This window comes from Gobius niger (genome assembly GCF_951799975.1).
Source record: "Gobius niger genome assembly, chromosome: 18".
Taxonomy (NCBI): Eukaryota; Metazoa; Chordata; class Actinopteri; order Gobiiformes; family Gobiidae; genus Gobius; species Gobius niger.
The window spans coordinates 13,004,693-13,026,317 of NC_136869.1; the positions used below are offsets into that span (position 1 = coordinate 13,004,693).

The following is a 21,625-nucleotide window of genomic DNA, read 5'->3' on the forward strand; positions in this document are numbered from 1 at the left end:
ATGTTATAGCTTATAATACTGTCGTTATTATGTTGCATTATGTTTGATTATGTTTGATTAGCTCAAAGTGTTCTTTCTACTGCTTCCACAACAAGCGATTTGTATTTACTCATGTGTCAATTTGAATAGGCTTTCTATGCAAGCCACACATAGTCAGTGTGATGATCATTTGCACATCAGCTGACATATTATTAAACAAAGCCCATGGTTGGATAAAGGCTATGTCACTGCAGAAAAATAATGTTAGGTGCTTAGGGCCACACCAGCATCTGCTTTTCATTCAGATTTTCTGCTGTACCAACAGCCTATTTCTGTAAATCACAGCCACACATTAGTGTGTGGCATGAGATGCTGCATTCTTTAACATTTAGTTATTATTTATTTTTCACGGCTAACGCCTGGGAGCTTCCCATGAGTAGTTCTTTGTTGTAGTCTTCTGTTTTTTGCACATTTTTAAGAAAATGACCCTTGTGTTCCTCGGGGCCATAAATAATCTGGCAAGTTCACAGCCGGCTGCAAGCACATGATGTGACAAAAGAGCAGTCGCCTCTGGCTATGAAGACAAGACAGTGGTCCGACACCTGAAACCTGAAAGAAAACCTTCCGCTTTGTTCTCAAACTCATTATGTTCTTTCTCTGCCTCAGGCACTGCATGATGTTTTGTTCTTTTTAAACAGGATGCCACCATGATTTATATTTTTACTTAAAATCCAGTGGTACCATTTTTACTTTCCATTTTCCCGATTTCCTTTTCTTATTTATGTATTTGTGGATTTGTTGCTGTGCCAGGAGAAGGGAGTCCTGAGCTGTGTGAGCGTCTAAGCTAATTGACTGAAGTCCCTTGAGACAGACCAGTGTTGTTTTATGATTTTTGCTTCTGGACCTTTGAGCCCCTGAAGTGGTTTATTTGTGGTTTTCCGGCCAATTTACTCACTTAGGAACACTATGTGTGTCTTTCTATGAATGAGCAAAAGTAAATCTCATACCATTTGTCTGTGGCATAACCTAAAAATAACATGAACATTTTTAGCATTCCTGGACATAATTATAATGGAAAGGGCCGGCATGCTTTAGACAGTGTATCTTATCAATTAGGACAGTAACTCAGTTTCTTTAAGTGCATGTGTGTGTACCACAGGGTGTTTGCAATTGCTTTATTATTAGTTGCAACTTAATGGACCTAATTTGTCACTTTATCCACTTATGTTGAAGCTGGGTAAGTTTCCCAACTCATAACATTGCGGTCAGTGTAGCTCTGTTCACTACCATCTTTACTGGGGACAGAAATTGGCCCCAGATCCAGCCTGCTCCTGCATCTGTGTCCTCAAAGCATCTGAGGTCTGACTTTGTAGATCGCAAACTTTAAATTATCCTTTAAACGTATATACAGACTAATTTAAACTTTTGTAGATTTTGGCGTGAGCTGTAGCACGTGTGTGAGTGCGTGTTTCAGGGGCACACTTCGACATGGGAGGCAAATTGAGTTTACGGGTAAATAAGCAAACACGTGAAGGGGATCCAGAGCTCTTTTGTTGTGGATGGTTTGTCTGTTTATGTGTGAAGGGGCCCTGTGCCTCTATAGTTATTATGGACAACCGTCTTAAAAGTTGGCGGCACGGAGCCAGTTAAGATTAAAGATTTGATTGGATGGGGGGTGCTGCTTATGTCACACATGTTATAGGGCTGTGTAATCCAACTCAATTAAGTAAAGTAGGTTTGTTCTTATGTAGGCTTACGTTTTAAAATCAAAGAGTCTTTAAATGGACTGTACAAGATCACAACTGTGGCAAAATAAGGTTTGAACTAGTCTTAATGGAACCACTAACATGATTTAAGTCAGGGCTCTCCGACTATGCCAGTATGCATTTTCTTTTTGTTTCCTAACATGATGAACACAGTCTGCAAATGTAGGTAAACATGGTAAAATGTGAATTATCATCTTAGCTACTAACGCTCCAGGTTGAACTCCTCCTAAGTTGCATATAGTGTAAGTGCATTGGAAGAATACAGCAAATGATCTTTTAGGGCTGTGCAATCAATCGAAATTCAATTACAATTTCAATTATTACACTAAACGATGACCAAATTTGCATAATCGTTTGTTTGTTTGTTGCATTTTTTTCATGCCGCTGGGATTATTCGCATTTCACATGCCATGGCTCATGCTTTTGCCTGGCATAAAAACAAACAGTGCTGTGTGATGATGTCATCAGGCCGCACTGCTCAGTTTACTTGCACAGGTGTGAGGGCTGGCCAACAGGGGGCAGATGTGGAACAGAGACCTCTCCTCAATCGAGGCAAACTTGAAATCATGTGCACTTCTTTGACTGTTCAGAAAACGTAAAATGTTCAGCATAGTTTTTTGATTATCACAAATAAAATAAAGATAGATTTTTTTAAAAGTCAACAAATAAGAGTGATTATTATTTTTTTCAATAATGGAGCAGCCCCATGATCTTTGCCATTTTTGCAAAGTGGCTCACAGGCTAAAAATGTTTTTGGTGACCCTTGATTTAAGCAGTTCCAGACAAGGAGTGACCTGAAACAAAGGCCAAAACATAAATTAAACTGTCTCTGAAGAACTCCAGAGGAGCCTAAGCACCATCTGAAGCCGCCATGCATTGGTTTTACACATGGGGTTTATTGGAGTAAGTAAATGAAGTCAATAAAATAGATAAAATAGCCTCACAGCATTTGAAATTAGGTTTGTTCACGGAACACTAGTGCTAATTTAATTCACAAACAACTTTATGGCCCCGTCTATTTATGCTGAGGTGGGAGGCTGGAGGATTAAGTGTTTTTTTGCTTGTTTGGGAAATTAAAACAAGCATCTCTGCAGCCGTCTGGCCTGTAAATCACTAAATCAGGGCAGCACACTTTAACTGCGCTTTAAAGGTGGCACATGGCAGGACTGTTGGGACTCGGAAATGAGTTTTTTACAAGAGCCGGCTGCTGGCAGAGTGCCTGGTGACTCCGTGCCTGAGCGTGTGTGTGTTTACTGCTAAATATTGAGACTCGCCGTGAGTCAGGGACATTGTTGAGACACGCGCTGTGCTCCAAATCACAGATGAGGACATGCAGTGTTACTAATGTAATGTAATGACAACTTGGTATTATACGCGGCTGCCTCGCGCCGGGCCCCTGTCCTGACACGCTCCTTCTTTCTTCCACTAGTCTTTTGATCTCACTGTGTCGCCGTGCCACTACAGCCCAGTTGGACAGGATAGTGTTTACAAAAGCATATATTTGAAGATTTCGCGCCCCAGCTGTGTAGACTAAACTTTTCCTGCACTGTTTTAATGTGTGCGCGTGGGGTGTTTTGCTCCACCTCACCATAGGTCTCCATTCACCCCTTTGAAATTACTGCTTTGAAGCCGAAAATCTGCTTGGCCTGCACAGACGGTAAACGCAAGCAATGTCTAGACAGGTATGACCTCTTTAAGGTGAATATAGCCTATATAGCCTGGCATTCAGGATTATTCGTGTAAAACTAGCAATTTGGTCAAGTTTGAGAGAGAGTTAGAGATACAACGTTGGGGAAAAGGTGGAACATGAAAGAAAGTCAGAAGTGTTATTGTACATGTTTGTTGTGGTAGGAAAAGTCTTGCAGTCAGAGTAAACCTATGGATCCACTAGGAGAACAACAAACCCCACACAAAAGGCCACCGTGCCGCATTAGTTCAACCCAACGTCTCTGAAATATGAATTTCCCGAGACACATTTAAAATGGCTTGTGATTTGAACACATAAACTAAAAACCTATTATTAACCTCTTAACTCCCACCTGAACCGGGTATATTTTTTCTCCAGTTTGGCTTCTTCTAGAGGTGTCTTGAAAATAAGTGCCAAAATAGTGATGAAAATGAGACATAAATGAGGATGAAAATGTGTCAATAAAGCAACAAAGACGCAACAAAAACATGGCAAAACAGCAACAAAAACATGGCAAAAAAGAAACAAAAAACATGACAAAAAGAAACAAAAACATGACAAAAAAGAAACAAAAACATGACAAAAAAGAAACAAAAACATGGCAAAAAAGCAACAAAAAACATGACAAAAAGAAACAAAAACATGACAAAAAAGAAACAAAAACATGGCAAAAAGAAACAAAAAACATGGCAAAAAAGCAACAAAAACACGACAAAAAAGCAACAAAAGCATAACAAGGGGCAAAAAAACATGGCAAAAAAGCAACAAAAACATGGCAAAAAGAAACAAAAAACATGGCAAAAAAGCAACAAAAACACAACAAAAAAGCAACAAAAAATGTGACAAAAAAGCAACAAAAGCATGACAAGGGGCAAAAAAACATGGCAAAAAGCAACAAAAACATGACAAAAAAGCAACAAAAAATGTGACAAAAAAGCAACAAAAGCATAACAAGGGGCAAAAAAACATGGCAAAAAAGCAACAAAAACATGACAAAAAAGCAACAAAAACATGACAAAACAGCAACAAAAACATGACAAAAAAGAAACAAAAAATGTGACAAAAAGCAACAAAAACATGACAAAAAAGCAACAAAAACGTGGCAAAAAGAAACAAAAAACGCGAATTTTTTTGGTTTCTCTGCCCTCTCCTTGACAAAGCAGCTCGTATGTGTGACATCAGGTCTAAAGAATTTGATGTAACTATAATGGGCCATTACAGAGGTGCTTTCCTTTTACACTCACCTGTGAGCTGTGAGGTATTGTAATGCTGATTTGAATGGGCGAGTGCGAGAAGTTGCATGTGCATAACAGTGACAAGCTCCTCCTTGGAATATGCGTGGCCAATACAGTCCTATTTATCTTTGCCCCGTTTTGCATCGGCCGTCCTGTGCGTGTGTGTGTGTCAGCGCTCTAGGGTCTCTCTCTGTTCCCTTCTGAGGTATTTGGACAGCTGTGGTCGCTTGTGTGTATTACAGAGGTTGTGACCCTGACATCTTGTTTAATACCTGGCCCTCTCTCCTTAAGTGATGGCCAGAGCAAACAATGTGGTCCCGGGACAGCTTTAAGAAAGTCACCACATGCGGGCGTTTATGTGTGTGGCTTTGGATAAATACACCGGGCTTAGACTGAAAACTGGACAAAGCGTTTCACTATTAGACTTTAACTGCGCTGTAAAAGCTGTACTGAATGTCAACAGGGTTTAGCTTTACTTTCTTTTGGAGTCACGAAACCAATCATGGCTGCTCGATTTTGTGATTTGACAGTAGGTGCTGCTCCTGACAAGTAACTTTATGAGATTTTTAATTCATTTTGTGCCCAACCTGCCATTAACCTTTACCATATTAAAGCAATGTCACTGTATTATCTATGAGGACATTCAACTTACCAATCTTGTGTTTTTGTTTCTGCAGGTTACTCGCTGTGTTTGGGCAAATCCTATTTCTTCCGGTTCAACCATCCTGAGGAGGCCATCCGAATGAAAAGCATGCTCCCACAAAAGAGCCCCGTGTCGGCGTTGGCTTACAACACAGGTACACAAACCTTTCTCTGACCCTGATCTCTCCTCACATGTGTCTCTTCTCTTGGCTCCTAAAAGGCACACCTTATTTGTGCATTCCACTCTGCTGGTCCGTTGCCCATCAAAACACAATGGTCTATACATTGTGTTTTCATTGTAAATGCAATTAGCGCACTCCTTTGTGTTTTGACTTGTTTTGCTCAAGAAGAAGAATCGCCGACTTAATTGTATTAGGGCTAAATGCTTTCATTGTTTTCATAGCTACAAACAAGCTCTGGAGAATATCTTGTATGCTGAAGATGCATGCTCTTAATTCTAAACTATTTTCTTTTCATTCTACAGTAAAAGTCCAGTTTCACTACAGTAAACCCTATAGATCTTTTCTCGTGTCTACTACTTCAAAGACGATCATCTGTCCTCACTTTCTCCCCAGTAGGAAAAACATGATTGACAACAAAAAACAGACTGACCTGGGCCAGACCTGGGTTGGTATCTGAAGTGTGGAAATATATTTTTTATGTCTCTCATATGTGTTTCCAAAGCACCTTTACTGCTGCACACATGTTGGAGCTTAGTCCACAGTGGAATATTTGGGGTCCTCGTCATGGAGATACAGCTGGAGTCTGTCTCCATGGTGATTTATCTTTCTGTCCTAACCCTTCTGCCCCATAATCAGTGGCCTCACAATCCTTGGCCTTTTGATTTTTTTAAACTATCTATTGGTTTGCATTGTAGATAAGGCTTGCAAGTTGTCATCTCATCTATACTGTTGTTGTTTGTTTACCCTAAAATCTTCTATCACCTTGTTTTGTATGGGTTTTGGTGAATTTTGGAGTTTTGCGATAATTCAAATTATTGAATGGTGCAAAGTCCTAAAAATGGATTGCACTGTATTTTACACTACCCTTTATACATTGTATGGAGGGTAGTGTAAAATTTAGTATAATGTAGTGCTATGTTACAATGTGTAATAACTGATGGGTTACGTACACAATGGAGTAATGTGTATTAGGAGTTGGGAGGTACATTGCATAATAAGACTCTAACCCTAATCGTAACCCCTAACCCTTAGGGTCTTATGTGTTATTACATTATGTACCTCCAATGTACTGATACACATTATTCCATTGTGTAATGTACTGTGCTGCATAGGTACAAGTTATTACAGATTGTTACAACACAGATTACATTACACTTAACTTAGTTGAGTACCATGTATCAAGGTAGTGTAAAATAAAGAGCCTTTGACTTTAAACATGTTCTAATGCTACTTCATCAAAAACATAGGCCATACCTGGATTCGCCTGCATATTCAGTCTATCTCCTCCTCAAAAGCTGAAAAGGGACTCTGTTCCCCAGCTACTGTCATGATGAAACCCCTTAGCCAAATGTTAGAAATCTGAATTATTACAAGATATAAGAATTATTTTAACAAACCAAGTCTGAACCACAGACTAAAGCTCCAAAAGACTCTCTAGCAGCACAGTTCGAGAACCACTTTGTGCTACCCTCCTTGGCCCTCCTATCTACCTCTCCCACACATTTAGTGAAAAAATGTTGGACTAAACTGCCAAAGTCTTACACCACTGACTGCCAAGGCTTTCTGGCTTTACAGTACACACCTAATGGGACAGCGGCCATACAAAACAAACGGGGGAGAATAGTTACAATGAAAGAGAGCTGACCCACGAGCATCAATATACCCATGTATGGATACAAGCTGTGTGTGTGTGTGTCCCGCTCTGCTATGCTCGATCTTATGATGCCTTTGACTTTGACTTTCTGCTCCATTTATCTCCGGCGTGTTTTGAATTTCACATAGACGATAGCAAATGGCGTTCACATACGGTTGCGTTTCTAGTTTCACACCATTTGTATACATTCTGCAGAACAATCGTTGGCATGATATGGGAAATGTGCATCTTTGTGCCACTCCTGCTAGTGTATGTTAAAGGAAAGGCTTTTGTGCGTAGGCGTGTGAAGCTGTTAAACACTGGGTGGTCTATACTTGTACGTTGTAATACCTTTTCCACATAAAGCCGCAGTTCCCGTGTTGCTCTTGCCAAGTCTTCCTATTCCATCACCATTTGTTTTGTTGATAATAATTTTAACCCATGGAAGATGAAAGTAGACATAGATCCTGGCTGATAGGTCTTTTGAAAATAAGTCGGAAGCTGCTTAAATGGACTTGGTTGAGGTTTTGAAGGTATTCATGTAACTGTCCAAAAAAAGGATGGGCGGGGGGCCTCAAAAGGAACTTCAAGAATATTCTGTGGTTATTTTCAAAGATCTATACAAAGAAACCAGAAGTGCTCGTGTTGCATTACACCCAGAACGGATATGAAATGGGAGCCTGCGTTTCACACAAGGAGTAAAATTAAGCGTGGTTTTGGGCACTACTACTACTGCTGATTTTGTAGGATAGCTTGCGTCTGCTAAGGATCTTTCAGATGAAACTCAAGGTCACATAGTGCAGACTGAATTTGTCCAGGAAGTACAATAACCTTTGCAAACAACAAAAAGTGAACAAAAGCTTGATATTAAAAATCGCAAATCTAATAGCAATAACCAGCAATGCCAAATTCATGAAGTCCTATCCAAGATCATCTACTGAGCTAACCTGTTAATCATTACTTTTGTGTAACCTGCAGATTACCTTAAGTTCAGCAGTGACTACAGCCATGGAGTGGTGGGAGGGACCAACAACGCCCGGGGCATGCGCTCAGCGTCTGAACTCCGCGAACTGATGGATACACTTCAGCGAAAGAAGATTGCTCTTGAAAACAGCCTCAGGGCTAATGGAAACGCCAACCCGTCCTACTTCAGTGTCACACAGGTAACGAACACAGGAAATTTCAAGATAATCCTTATGAAAATCAACCGAAATTATGCCATTTTAACTACTCCGGTATGCATGCCTTGAAAATATATGTTTTTTTCTTCCCAGTCTCCCCCCACTACACCTGTCACAACCCCTCCCTCCTCCTCGTCATCCTATCAGGAACAGTCCAGACGACTCTATAGTTCGGATCGTCCTCCCATTTCGATCAAAACGGTCACTTCTCTCTCCTCGGGACGCCGTTCTGACCCTTCCTTTACCTCAAGACCGTCCAGTCGCAACCAGGACAACGTACTCCTTGCCGGCAGCGACAGCCGCAGGCATTACAACCAAAACTCTTCGGGTTTGCTTTCCACCTGGAACGGAGGCGGCTCGTCGACTTCAGTTGCCAGTAGCGACACTCTCCTCCTCACCATTCCTCCGTCCTCTACGCGTACCCCAACTTCAGGAGGGGCGGCCAGCATGCCCTCCAGCCCTCGACTAGGCAGGCGTAGTTTCGGTAATCAAGAGCCGACCCCTACGGCCCGAACCAGGAAGTACTCCGCCGGTTCGCTCAATAGCATGATGACGGGGGGACACAGCCGGTCACTGCCGCGCCTCTGCCCCTCTCCGTCGTCGCGGGACAACAACGGGATGCTGATACTATCGACTCTGCCATCGCGACGGTCTGACACAACTGGGAATTACAAACATAGCAGAGATCACTACAACAATAATGCAAATCTCGATGTAAATCATAATTCCAGCAGAAATCACAATCAGGGCAAAGGTTTAGGCGAGAGGGTCGTCTCTATTTCTCTCTCTTCTCCCAAGACGCCCAACAGCACGTCCGATTCACCTACAAACGCTCCCCCGGATGTGACTATCCCATCCCGGGCTGGCGGCTCTAATTCCCCCCGTGTGGCCAAGAAGCTCAGCCTAACGTCCACAAGCTCCATTGGATCGACTATCTCCACAAACTCTAGCCCTTCTGATCAGGAAAGGTTTGTCAGCAACGGGAATGAGACCGCCTTGACTGAGAGCGAAAGGCGCGGGGCGGGAACAGAATACGCGAGTCCCGGTTTCGGAATAGGCGAGAGAAGAGCTTCGTTCGGGAAAGCCGGGATCGAGCCGGGAATGGGCTTCGGGGAGAGGAGGCAGTCGTTCGGGAAAGCTGGTATTGCACCACTGGGGGGGTTCAGAGAGAGAAGAGGCAGCATCAGCTCACTGAGCGGGAAAGAGGAACTGACAGACTACCACCAGCACCAGAAAGAGGAGAGGCTGCGAGAGCAAGAGGTGGAGAGACTGGTGAGTTTGTGGTTTATTACTGCAGAAAACACTTTATTTTCAAGATTTATGATGAATACTGATCGTAATATATGATCGTGAGGAAGTGAATTTCCTTCTTCCAAATAAAAATATCACAAAAGACCATTAAGCTGAGGATCCCTGTAGGCTGACTCCTTTTGTACAAATCGATTCAGCCACCGTGCAGTGTTTGTAGTGGCCTAAACTATGGGGTTTGGGTAATCAGGTTTTAAGCAAAATAAGATGGAGACAAGATGGAGACTAGTCATTTCGTTGTTTGCTTAAGACATTTAATAACTTAAATATTTGCTGCCATGGTGATTGCAATTAATGTTTTAGCTCTAAATCTCCATCTTCAGATTGCCTGCTGTTGTCCTGCCTTGCATACTCTCCCAGGGAGCTTAGCACACAAACATGCACGCACATACACACATACTGAGGTTCACCGCGAGACAGATGCCTCTGGCCCGTTGCCCAAACTAACAGCACTATTCTTAAACCCTTTACCCGAGCTCTGGGTTTAGTTTGTGTATGCGGGGTGTATGTTTATGTCAGTCATCTGGAGGTCCGCCCGGTGTGGTTCAGGCCACTGAGGACCCACAGAGCCCAAAACTCAGATGTGGTCTCGTGAAATAAGGAGATTAGAGAGCGCAGTCATAGCATAGCAGGTGGATAAACACAAGCATGCTACACATGTAATGACAAGTGGACTTAAGCCCCACTCGTCTTCACTTGATGTATCTCTATGGGTCACATGGCCACATTGATTTAGTAAATGTGGCCCAGGGATTGTGAGAAATATATTCTGGATGGGTTACAAACCATAATCTATTTTATCGACTTTCTTTGATGCTGTTTGTGTAGTAAAGTTGCACTTTGAAAGGTTGGTGACATTAGGGTTAAAGAAAGTTGTTTGTTGGGAAGAGGTCTGCACGGTATGAGAAACAAATTGCAGTATTCATAACCATCTTAAATATCCTTCTGCTAACATTGTTGCAATATTTGACCAAATTCTTCCAACCTGCTATGTTTTAATTAGATTAAAATTATTGTTTTGTTTAGTTTAATCAATTGTGTCAAAACAAAGACTAAAATTTAACTCATTTTGGGAAAATAGTGATGAAAATGACGAAATCAGAAGTTCCGCACATTTTAAAGTTACCATTCATGTTTTAACTAGGCTGTCGGCACAAAATGTGTATGAAAATCTTTGTTAGACAGGAAACCACCTTAATTTTGTGACATATATGCAATATGGATGTTGCATCATGGGTCACCTAATATTGCCATAATGATCATTTGGAGACAGTTGGGTTACCTGTAAAAAATTCTATTAATTGTAAAAAAAAAAAGAATAATAATATTAATTTTGCATTGCATTTCATTTGATTAAAATTCAGGGGAAACAACGGTTGAATAGGTTATAGTTTTTGGCCTCACAACATTGTTTAAACCGAGTCTGCCCTCTAGTGGATAATATCAAACATTGCATATATTCATTTATACAAGGAACATCTCTCTGTGCAGTTGTCAGCAGATTACTAAAGGCTCCAGAGGATTGTGTTTATTAGAATAGAACAAGGTGACAAACGGACACTCTCTCCCTGTCACGTGTGCGCTATAAATGGACAATTACTGCTATATAAAGTTCTAACAGATTTTATCATTGCAAACTATTTTAATTCATTGGCATGCACTGTGCAAACTGCATCTAAAAGGGCCTGGCCGGGACCACACAGGGTCTCCACAAGAGGCACGCTCCTGTGAGGGCGGCCATGCTTTTCTGTTGTACTGTGCATAACTTGTTGTAACCACAGTAGACAGCTGACTTCTTATTAGCTCCCTGCCCGGCCCCTCTCCGCTCTCTCCTCACACTCACGGGTCTAAACTGGATATCTGTTTCCCTTTTTTCGCTCACACATTTGCATTTTCCCCTCCCTCTAAAAGAGTTGCTGGTGATGTATTCAGCATTCGGCCTCCGTGGTAGAGTGGTGCAGTACGCTAACCATTAGGGGTGTCGGAAAAAATAAACTCCACTACCTAGATACTATTTTTGCAAGTTATTTGATTGAGGTGTTTATTGAAGACATATACAGAGTGCATAGACTTCACGGATGCTGCCACAGGTAATCAGAGATCTTGATTTCATCCAAGGCTAGACTAAGATTTGCTGTGATACATATTTACTCATATAACAATGACATTTTCTGCAACTTATTATTGTCTTGATTTGCATTTGTTTGTGTTGTTTTTTCAGGAGCGACAGCGCTTGGAGACTATTTTGTCTCTATGTACAGAATTGGGCCGCTCTGAGGAAAATGGAACAAGTCCCACTTCTGCTGTGGCCGATCTCCAAAAGATCAACCAGGAACTGGAGAAGCTCCAGCTCAACGATGAAGATGACACACCGTCAGTATTCTCCGACTCTTCAGCCGTTAATGGCATTATGGGGAACGGTCACATGACCTCACCTGGCTCAGAGAACGGTTTCTATGACGACGATGCACAGGTGCGACAGCGGCACAGCAGCGGCACCCGTGACAACAGGGCCGAGTCACCGGCCGTCAGTCTGCGCAGCTTTGCCCCCTCTCCATCACCACGAGCACCAAGGACCAGTGAGGTATGAAATCACCAAGACTTTACTTGAAAACATTTGTATATAAGATTGAATATATAGAATTTACAAACATGATATAAAATCACTGACTTCAAGGACCTCTGCTGCCCCCACATATATGTTTGGCATTGGGCTGTATGTTAAATTCACTACTGTTCTTGCATCAAGGACTTGTTGAGAATAATCCTGAGTCTCTGAATGTGCTTTATGTGTCATAGAATAGATAATAAAGTAGTCATGAACAGCAGGTGGATGGTAATAATGGACTCCTTACTGAATTGACAAGTGTGGACATGACAGCTGTTTTGTGTCCAGCAAAAACAAGCAAATACTACCAACAAATGCATCCATGTACCTTATTCTTCTTAGGGGAACAAGGCACAAGAGCTATTTTTTATTTGTATATGAATGTATTGGTTTGGGTGCATCTAAGAACATTAAACGAAAAATATAATGTGTCAGAAAAATTATTTATGGATTTACCTGTGGATTTTCTTTGCCGTTAGGGTTTCGACACTTTTCACCGCAGAGGACAGACTCAGTTTCCTTTTGATGGAGAAGTTCGCCGTGTGGAGGAAGAGCGGATCCAAGCGCTGAACAACATGGAGGAGCTCGAGCAAAAAATAAAAGAGTTGGACAACCAAATTGAGGAATCAGCCAGAGAGGTGCAGCCACAATCACGGGGATGTTGATGATCCGTCCTAAGATATGTTTGAGTAAAAATTCTGTGTGTGTTTATGGAAGGTGGAGATGGAGCGAGCGCTTGTTGAGGCTGAGCAAGAGTCCGAGGGAGCAGCTCTGCAACAGGAGAAAGACGCTCTTGAATCCCTCCACAGCAAGATGGCCAACCTCGAGAGCAAATCAAAACAAGAGAAAGATAAGGTAATTTGCCTGCCACTAAAATGAATTGCAAGAAATTGAATAGAAATTCCTATGGGGATTACTTTGAAGCTGTTGATATGTTAATTTTAATAACAAATATCCATACTTTAAATGTGTGTAAAAAGACATCAGCCTTGAGAAGTATCTTGGTAAGTGTGTTGAGCAGGCCTCTCCTACTTTTTGTGGGTCATGTGACTCACTGGTAGGCGCTAATCCCTCTCATGCTGACTCTAGTCCAAATATATAGCTGCTAACACTGTCATGGGTAGTGGTCGCCCAGCGAGCACATCTAACAAACTGCAGTTGGGCAACTGCGGAGGTGTAGAACAACATACTCTAGATTAAAATAAGTGCTACTGAATACAAATAAAGGCTTTATTTGTGAGTGCACTGGGATGTTGACCTGTTTTGCCGGCAGTAGTGGCTTCTGCTTACTGTTGAATCGTGTGGTGAATCTCAGGGGAAGAAAGTGCTTACAGATTTTTACAGTTATTTTCAAAGATAATCATTAACATTTGTGCTAGTTAACCCTTTCCTTAGCCAGTCCCAATCTGTCTCTTTGTTCTTTCATCTTCCACCAGCCTCTTCCCTGCCTTTTTCATTAGAAAAAGGTGTGAGACCGCTAATGCTTACTGTTTACAAGCTTATAATCCAATGAAATAATCACTTGTCACATGTTCCTTTCCATTTAATGATTTGATCATTGTAGTGACTAACTGTGACACCCGCTCCCACTAACCTGCCATCCTCTCTGTCTCTGGTGTGTGTCTGTCCTCAATGTACACAATGGTGTGTACATGTTGTGTGCATATGTTTTGTGCACGCCTGTGTGTGTCAGGCATGTGAATTGCTGCAGGCAGAAAAGGGCAGAGTAGAGAGGTTGGCTCAGATTGTGTGTGAGCAGCGCTCCCTCCTGGACAGCTGCCCTGAAGCCACCAAGGAGCCCCTGCAGGAGCAGCTAGCCAGGGTCAGTACACAACCACACTCACTAGTCACTATCGTCAAATACTGTAGATGCACCAAACATCCAGAGAATCCGCTGTCTCCTCTCTGTGCTAATACACTGCTTTGGTTATAGTTTTACAATTTCTATTTCTTTTTTCTTTACTGCACCTATGCATGTGTACTATGGGTTTATCTGTATCACTTTTGATGGAATTAAACATGATAAAAATGCATGTTTGTTCAGATCATCATGGCTTTGACCTCTGTCTTGTTTGTTTGTTTTTGTGTTTCTGCATTAGTGGTCTTTGACATAAAAAGGAATCGACTAACAACATCATGTTGTAACTTAATGTGGATTGTAATGTTGTGATGCATTTTTCTACATTGATGGAAAAATGTCCTTTATTTGCTTACTGGTAATTCTGACCACTTGCCATGATCTCACATCCACGCTGTTGTTATTTTCATTATGGCACGTGTTTGTGTGGCAGGATTGTGAAGTACTGGATGCAGAGACCAAGCGTTTCGAGGACCTGGAGTTCCAGCAGCTGGAGAAGGAGAGTCGCCAGGACGAGGAGAAGGAGGCCCTAATAAAGGAGCTGCTTCGCGAAATCGCCGACTACCAACGGAGCACTGTCACTCGAAAGGTTAGTGGCTGTTTATCTGTAAAGAAATCTGTGATAGGAGTATTTTTATGATTTGTTGTTTCCTTAAGGAGCGGCTGTTGACTCTGAAGAAACAGGCAGCACAGATCACCCAGCAGGCTCAGAGAGAGAAGGAAAGCTTCCTGAAAGAGCGCTGTAACCTCGAATCAATGCTGCAGAGGGTATGTTTTTCAGGCAGACAGTTAAAGTTATTGAAATGTGGTCATCTGGATTGAGGAGAACGTAAGATGTTTTGCCTCTCACACTGATTCTTGTAATTGACATTAACTTCCTGTCCTGGTCTGTTATAGGAAAAAGAAAACGTTGCCACACTTGAAAGGAAGTACGCTGACCTGACCGGCGGGAGGAACTTCACTCTGAGAGAGGTAAGTCTACGGGACAGCTGTCAAACAAGAGCAGCCATCCTCATCTCCACCTGCTCCGTAAGGGACAGGACACGCAGGGTCTAATGGTTGGGCTTGGGTCTCCTCTCCTTGTCAGGGCGCAGCCAGTCTGGCATTTAGTGAAAACAGCCTCGACACCACTGCCTCCTCCTCTCCCCCTCAACCAGTCAACCTGTGCAGCCTTTCCACCCTAATTTCCTCTCTTTCTATTAAAAATGCCAAGGTAATTTTGTCCCGTGTTGCTGTGTTTCCCCTTTGTCATAACTTTCTACTACTGCAAGAATTTAACCACTGAGCTCACAACCACAAAGCCTATATTAACCAAAATGTTGTTGGAATGTTCATTGTTTTGACTTGTGATTGTAAAAAATGACTTTTGGAGAATGATCAAAATATTCTGCCCGGCCAAATAAAAAGTCACCACCACAAAGTAATATTACGCCATGGAATAATCATATATTCAGGTCATTCTTTTGACACATAATGTCACTGAACCTAGACCGGAGCAATTGCGGCAACCCCAGATCCAGGTGGCAACTTTTTCCTTTGGCCAGACAGTGTATATATGCCATTGCAACTTAACACCAAAATCACTGCATCTCACTTGTGTTGACAATATATTAATCTAAATGAGTCTCACCAGCTTCTTGCCAGGCCTCACCCTTTCTCTCTAACCCATGTACCTCACGGCACTTTCCAGGGCTATGTCACAGTCAGTGAGCTGAATGAGCTTTACTCACAGCTGGCGGGGGATCCTAAGCCTGCCCCCGCTCCCGCCACTGACTGCCCCGAGTCCAAGGCAAACTCCTCCAGCGACGAGGAACCCAGCAAACCAGCGCAGGACGAGGTGTGTTCAAGAGGGACAACCCAATTCCATGACACAGTGAAATAGTTTATTACAAGATCCTGAAAACGGAGCCTCATCTAGATAATGTGGTGGAAAGTGGTATAGTGGTTGGGTCTGCATACCAGCCTTCGATCATTATTGGAATTATTTTTGCAACGATCAAAATGAAATTCAAAATATACAATCATTATAATTATTTGATGTAATTTGAATTAGATTTGTAAAAGATCGCGTTTGTTATACTTGCATTGCAAAGTTCCCTCAGTTATTGTCGAAGGCCTTTGCCAAGGGTTACAGCTGATAACTTGTTATCAATTATTATGAGTTAACCGAAGGGTACTTTGATATTCAATAGAGCCAGATACTGTTAAATGATACCAATCTGGTATCGGGAAAAAGATTTAGCTATCGAAAAAGATTTAGCTATCGAAAAAATTAAAGCGTCGAAAGTAGAAATTGTATATCTTTAGATCCAAGTTTTTGATGCTGTTGGTCCAGGGACAGCATTAAAGGGAGTGACTTGGTTGTTTTGGCTCAAATAAATCATTTTTTCCCCATTTTTTTTTCAACTTTGACTAATTTTTCCCCCCAATTTTGTAAAAGAAAATTTTACCCACATTTTTTGTCTTATTTTTGCCCCATTTCTCCACATATTTTTTCCCTCATTTTTGCTTTTTTTTTAACTTATATTTTTCTTATTTTTCCCCAATTTTTTAACACAATTTTCCCCCATTTTTCCCAAAATTGTCCCTCATTTTCACACATTACTTGACATTGGAGATGAACCGAATATTGTAAACTTGCAGATCTTCCACACATTAATGTTCTGTTTTCCGATTCTCGATGACAGATATTTTAGTAAAGATATCAGAAAAAGTATTGTTCAGGTGTTGGTATCAAAAAACAAGTATCATTAAAGTACTGGTATCGGAAAAAAGGTAATGGTACCCCGCCCTAATATTCAATATAAACAAACGGGGCCATGTAGAAATAGTAAATTTCTTATGAGGCTTGTCACGTTAGGTTGAGTGTGGGTACTAATTCTCTACCAGTTGCCCTAAATGCCTTAGAATAGAGTTTGTGCAGTCTACTTTGTAGAATGTTCATTTCTACCCTTCCTTTTCTTCTCATTGACTGTAACTATTTTCCAATCTTTCTTTTTTCAAAGCTCCTTATCCCTTCTTTACCTGCCCACTGTTCTCCTTCTTCTGACTTCAATCCTCCTCCTCCTCCTCCTCCTCGCCCCCTCTCCAAAACGGTGTACTCTGTGCACTGGCCGGAGGTCATGGTGACTTATCGGGACCCCTCCCCCCTCCCTGACTCTCCTCCTCCTCCCCTCCCTGTCAAACAACACCATCAACGTCACAGGCAGGTAATGTGTGTGTGCTAGAAGCAAACATCTAAATTACTTAATATGATCAAATGGCTTATTGCAGTTATTCACCAAAGGATAAATCGAAGTATTAGACATCTTAGAAAAGAACAGTACCGATTGAATCTCTCAATAGCAGTAAAATGGATGCAAAAAGCAAACTCTAAACTGAAATATTGTGAAATGTTTTATTTCCTTTAATCAACAAACATGATTAAGAGTGCTCTTGTGTTAGTGTCTCAGGCAGGTGATGATGTGTGTTCAATTCTGTAGTGTTTTACAACCAGCAGAGGGCAGTCACGTGAAATAATCTGATCAACATCAATGAGAAACATCGGATCATTTTCATTGATTCAACCAAAAAATAATCAGGAATAAAGTCATCGTAAAATTGCATTTGTGTTTTCATTCAGCACTTCCGTTTGCTGGAGGAGAGAAAGAGGTTCGATAAGGACAGCGGATCGCACCTCAGTGACACTTTACCCAGAAAGAGAACAACAGCAGCTGTGCCGCCCCAATTTACATGTGCAACTCTGGGGAGGTCCTTTCCTACCAAGGTAGACACAGGCAATTATCTTTGCAAATTACCTGTGAGTTTTCGACAACTGTGCATAATTTAATGTTATAAGAAACATAATTATCTTTCAGGCTCATCAGCCTTTGATGCAGAGCACGAGCTGTGGCAGCATCCTTCCCAGAATCTTCTCCCTATCCAGCAAAGAAACTGAATCCCGTCGCCTGCACAAAGGTATACACATGCAAATTATATGTATGTGTAGTTTGCGTATACATCAGGAAATAGGGGATAGTCTTGTCTTGTGAAGTCTGTCTCAAAAAAAGGGTCAGCCCTGCACTAATTGTTGTGCATTCCTTCACTATCTTCAGTCGCTAATGACAGAGCAGTGTTAAACATGTGCACACCCACAGACCCCTCTCATGGGGATTCATTACAAAAAAAATACCTGCACCATGTGTCCTGTCATTCATGTTCTTATGATGTGTGTAATGGCTTTTATAAGCTCAAAGTTGAAATTGCGCTAACTTGACTTTGGTATTGTGCTGAGTCTAAGTAGTTACATTGATCCTTATAATATAGGAATATTTGAATAGTTGTGTTGCTCTCTGATCTCTCTTGATCTTCCTCACTAAATGGGTGGGTTTAGTGCAATGTGCAGATGTTATCAAGTTGTTTGTATAAAAGTGGACTCTTCCTGTCCACAGACTGTCTCTCTGAAGAGTAGTCCTGCTTTTCGGTTCTTCTACAGATTGATTTAGTTGAATTGGCAGAATATTCCCCTGTATTTTTTATCATTTTATCTGGAGTTGTTTTTTTTCCCTTAGTTAAGCGTATTAGATTAATTTCCACCGTGGCGGGGCACTGTGATTTAAAAATTGAACCAAATGGGCACGATGTTGACCCGGGAGGTACATTTCATTGTTGTGCTATGTGCACTGTAGCATTTTTCCTAATTTCACTTTTATGTTTGAAGGTCAGTCCGGCTCCCGAGCGGCTTCTCAGACAAATGTCTACCTCGATGGCTTTGGATTTCGGGACCAAGCCTTTGACACTATGAGCGTGGATAGCACGGACTCGATAGAGACCAGCATCTCTGCGTGTTCCCCTGACAATGTGTCCAGGTTAGTATGTGACATTACTATTTATTGTCAAAAAATCAAATGCTGCTATGTTTTTATTATCAATCCAAGTCACAGTTCTGCGTATGTCGACTTTGAAGTTGACTTTGCTTAGTGTTGCAACTAGTTATTCTATTATGATGATTTAATATTAGACTTTTGTGGACCGGAGGAGCGCGGACATGGAGTTAATTCAAAAGGTCTGTGGACAGCGGAGGTGTCCCGCCTCTCCTGGGCCGTCCTTCAAGAACAGGATTTGTGCCTGCGCTGGGCTCAGGAGGCTCTTGATTAGTGCTTTCAGGGTCAGGTTACGGAAGAAACAGAACTCCAAAAGTAGAGTGTGTAAGATGTTTTCATGCCTTCTGGGGACATAAATCTATTGGCAAAGACACTCAAAAATGATTTATGGAGACTTTAGCTACAAAAGCATGTTTCTTAGGGATTTGCTGTTGATGTGGTCAGCATTAAGTGAAGTTTGCTAATCTGATCTATGGAGACGGAAACACAATGCACATGTGGGTGCAATGGCTCAGCCCCTGCAGGATCCAGAGAGATTTGAATTGTGGAGGTACATTTGGGGGTCCGCTTCACGTCTGGACTCAAAACATGTGTGCATGCTTTCAGTCTTTTCTTTTCACGGTTGTTACATCTGTCTTTCCTTCTCCCCCTTTTTTCTCTCTCCGAATGGTATGGTCTGCAGATAGACTTTTGAGCCCGGGTTTCAAACCATTTGCAGACAGACCTCTCGGCTTTGGAAGTTGCCCGGGCCCACTCTCTTTTTCTGATCTTGGTATGGATATATTTGGATTGTGTCGTACAAGTTCAGGAACAATTGGAAGACATTTTTTGCAGTCATTTTTCTTAAGAGTGTGTGTGTGTTTTTAATTCACATTGAAGTTGATGAATTTGGCTTTACAATGACAATGAGTGCAGTAACGTTTCATCATATCAGGTAACATTGGTCTATTTTCTGTTGTACCAAAATTGTTATAAGTTGGTTAAAATGTCTTATTGGAGAAGCAGTATGTCTTTGAAAGTTAGGAAAAACAGTGAGAGCAGTAATAGCTTTCTGCCGATTGGTTTGGTTGTTACTCATCTCTTCATTTGTTCTAATTTCCTTTTTCTTTCTTTCTTTTTTTTCTTTTAATGCGCCCTATTTTTCTGTCTTGTTTAGACTGAATCTGATGCGTACCATTCATCTCAAAAATGTATTGGCGCCATTACAACAATCTGGATTCCCATTTCCCTTTGGCCTCAGATGAAAAGAACTTTGTGAATGTTTCGTGCTTACGCGTATACATCTTTGCACAAGTGAAGAAAAATGATCTGAGGAGTCTTGCCGCAAAAAAAAAACAAAGATGAGAGAGATGTAGGACTGCGCAATCAGTTGCAATCAAATCGAATTAATTTATTTAAAGTTTGCGCTTTGCTAATCACAGGAGGTGAAATACAATATTTTCTGAAAACGAATCAGTCTCTTTTTAAGATCGATCATGTATATAGACCTTAGAACACATGTTCTGCTAACTAAATCTTGATCATAAAACATAATATGCAAACGTTATCAAAGTTGTAGTGCTTGTGCAGTAATCTTACAGTGAAATGTCAAGGATCCAACTTAACCATTTGAAATACAGTACAAGTTGATTGATTGTAAATTTCTTGTCCCTGACTTTCAAAAATGATCCCTCTTCAGTGTTCAATGTAAAAGTGCCTCTTGTGGTGTTTTTGATGCAGTGCCAGTACATCAAACATGGCCAAACTGGAGGAGATGGAGCGACTGCTGCGGGAGGCTCAGTTGGAGAAGAACCGACTTCTCGAACACAAGGTACGATCAGTATTACATAAACAATATCAAAGTCACAATTCCTAAGACTGGCATTTTTAATATGTGTAAATATGACTTTCGGAGTGGTCTTTAAAGATAACTATGGATGGTTGCCACTTTGATTGAAAGATTTCTATACTATAATATTTGGAGCAGTCACTGGGTTGCTTTTAACTTTACAGCACATTAATAACATGGTAATCAGATGGAAATAGTACAGCATAGTGGCTCAGCAGTTAGCGCTCATGCTTCACAGCGAGAAGGTCCCGGGTTCGATTCCTGGACCGGAGCCTTTCTGTGTGGAGTTTGCATGTCCCACCCAACGTCTGCGCAGGTTTCCCCTCCCACTCAAACATGTACAATAGGTTATTCCTCCATCCAGGTGTTCCTATCCATTAGCCTGGCTCCTCCCGCTGCTTCTACAGGCTGTTAAAGCATAACTTAACTTTAACCTTATTTATACCATATTATTACCAATCTAACTATTAATCACATTTCTTGTCATTTAAAAACTTCATGGTAAAAGTTATGATCAATTATAATGGCATGAAATAGAAAAAATTAGGTCTCTGTATTGTTTCCATGTCGTTATCATAGCCATGTAATTACACTTTTAGGTATCATTCTATTTCCTTATTGTAACCATGCTATTACTACGCTACTACTCCACCTTATCTTTAATAATGACCATTGAGACAATCATGAACGTCCTTTTATATGAGTAGTGTAATATTCACTTTTTTTTACCTGTAGTCTTCATTAGACAGGACAGTTAAGCGTGAAAGTGAGTAAAGAGCGAGGGGGAGACTTGGCCAGTTTGTTGCAGCCTGCAGCCATAACCACCAGGCAGCGCAGGTATTTATGTCTTTTTAAT

The 21,625-nt window shown here is 41.4% G+C and overlaps 1 protein-coding gene across 6 annotated transcripts in view; it reads left to right on the top strand.

The window, feature by feature from the left end:
• Positions 1-21,625, top strand: part of phldb2b (pleckstrin homology-like domain, family B, member 2b) — a 35,431-nt gene that overhangs the window by 11,833 nt on the left and 1,973 nt on the right. For 2 of the 6 annotated variants that reach the window (XM_079576425.1, XM_079576427.1), the window contains 15 exons: positions 5,345-5,464; positions 8,103-8,287; positions 8,399-9,577; positions 11,835-12,197; positions 12,701-12,859; positions 12,939-13,076; positions 13,915-14,043; positions 14,513-14,668; positions 14,737-14,847; positions 14,977-15,051; positions 15,770-15,916; positions 17,702-17,845; positions 17,937-18,036; positions 18,779-18,926; positions 20,661-20,751. In XM_079576425.1, coding sequence (XP_079432551.1) covers positions 5,345-5,464; positions 8,103-8,287; positions 8,399-9,577; positions 11,835-12,197; positions 12,701-12,859; positions 12,939-13,076; positions 13,915-14,043; positions 14,513-14,668; positions 14,737-14,847; positions 14,977-15,051; positions 15,770-15,916; positions 17,702-17,845; positions 17,937-18,036; positions 18,779-18,926; positions 20,661-20,751 — 3,245 coding nt within the window. Of the gene's footprint in view, positions 1-5,344; positions 5,465-8,102; positions 8,288-8,398; positions 9,578-11,834; positions 12,198-12,700; positions 12,860-12,938; positions 13,077-13,914; positions 14,044-14,512; positions 14,669-14,736; positions 14,848-14,976; positions 15,052-15,166; positions 15,293-15,769; positions 15,917-17,084; positions 17,289-17,701; positions 17,846-17,936; positions 18,037-18,778; positions 18,927-20,660; positions 20,752-21,625 lie in introns of all 6 variants that reach the window. The other 4 variants (XM_079576422.1, XM_079576424.1, XM_079576423.1 and 1 more) reach the window with 4 other exon arrangements.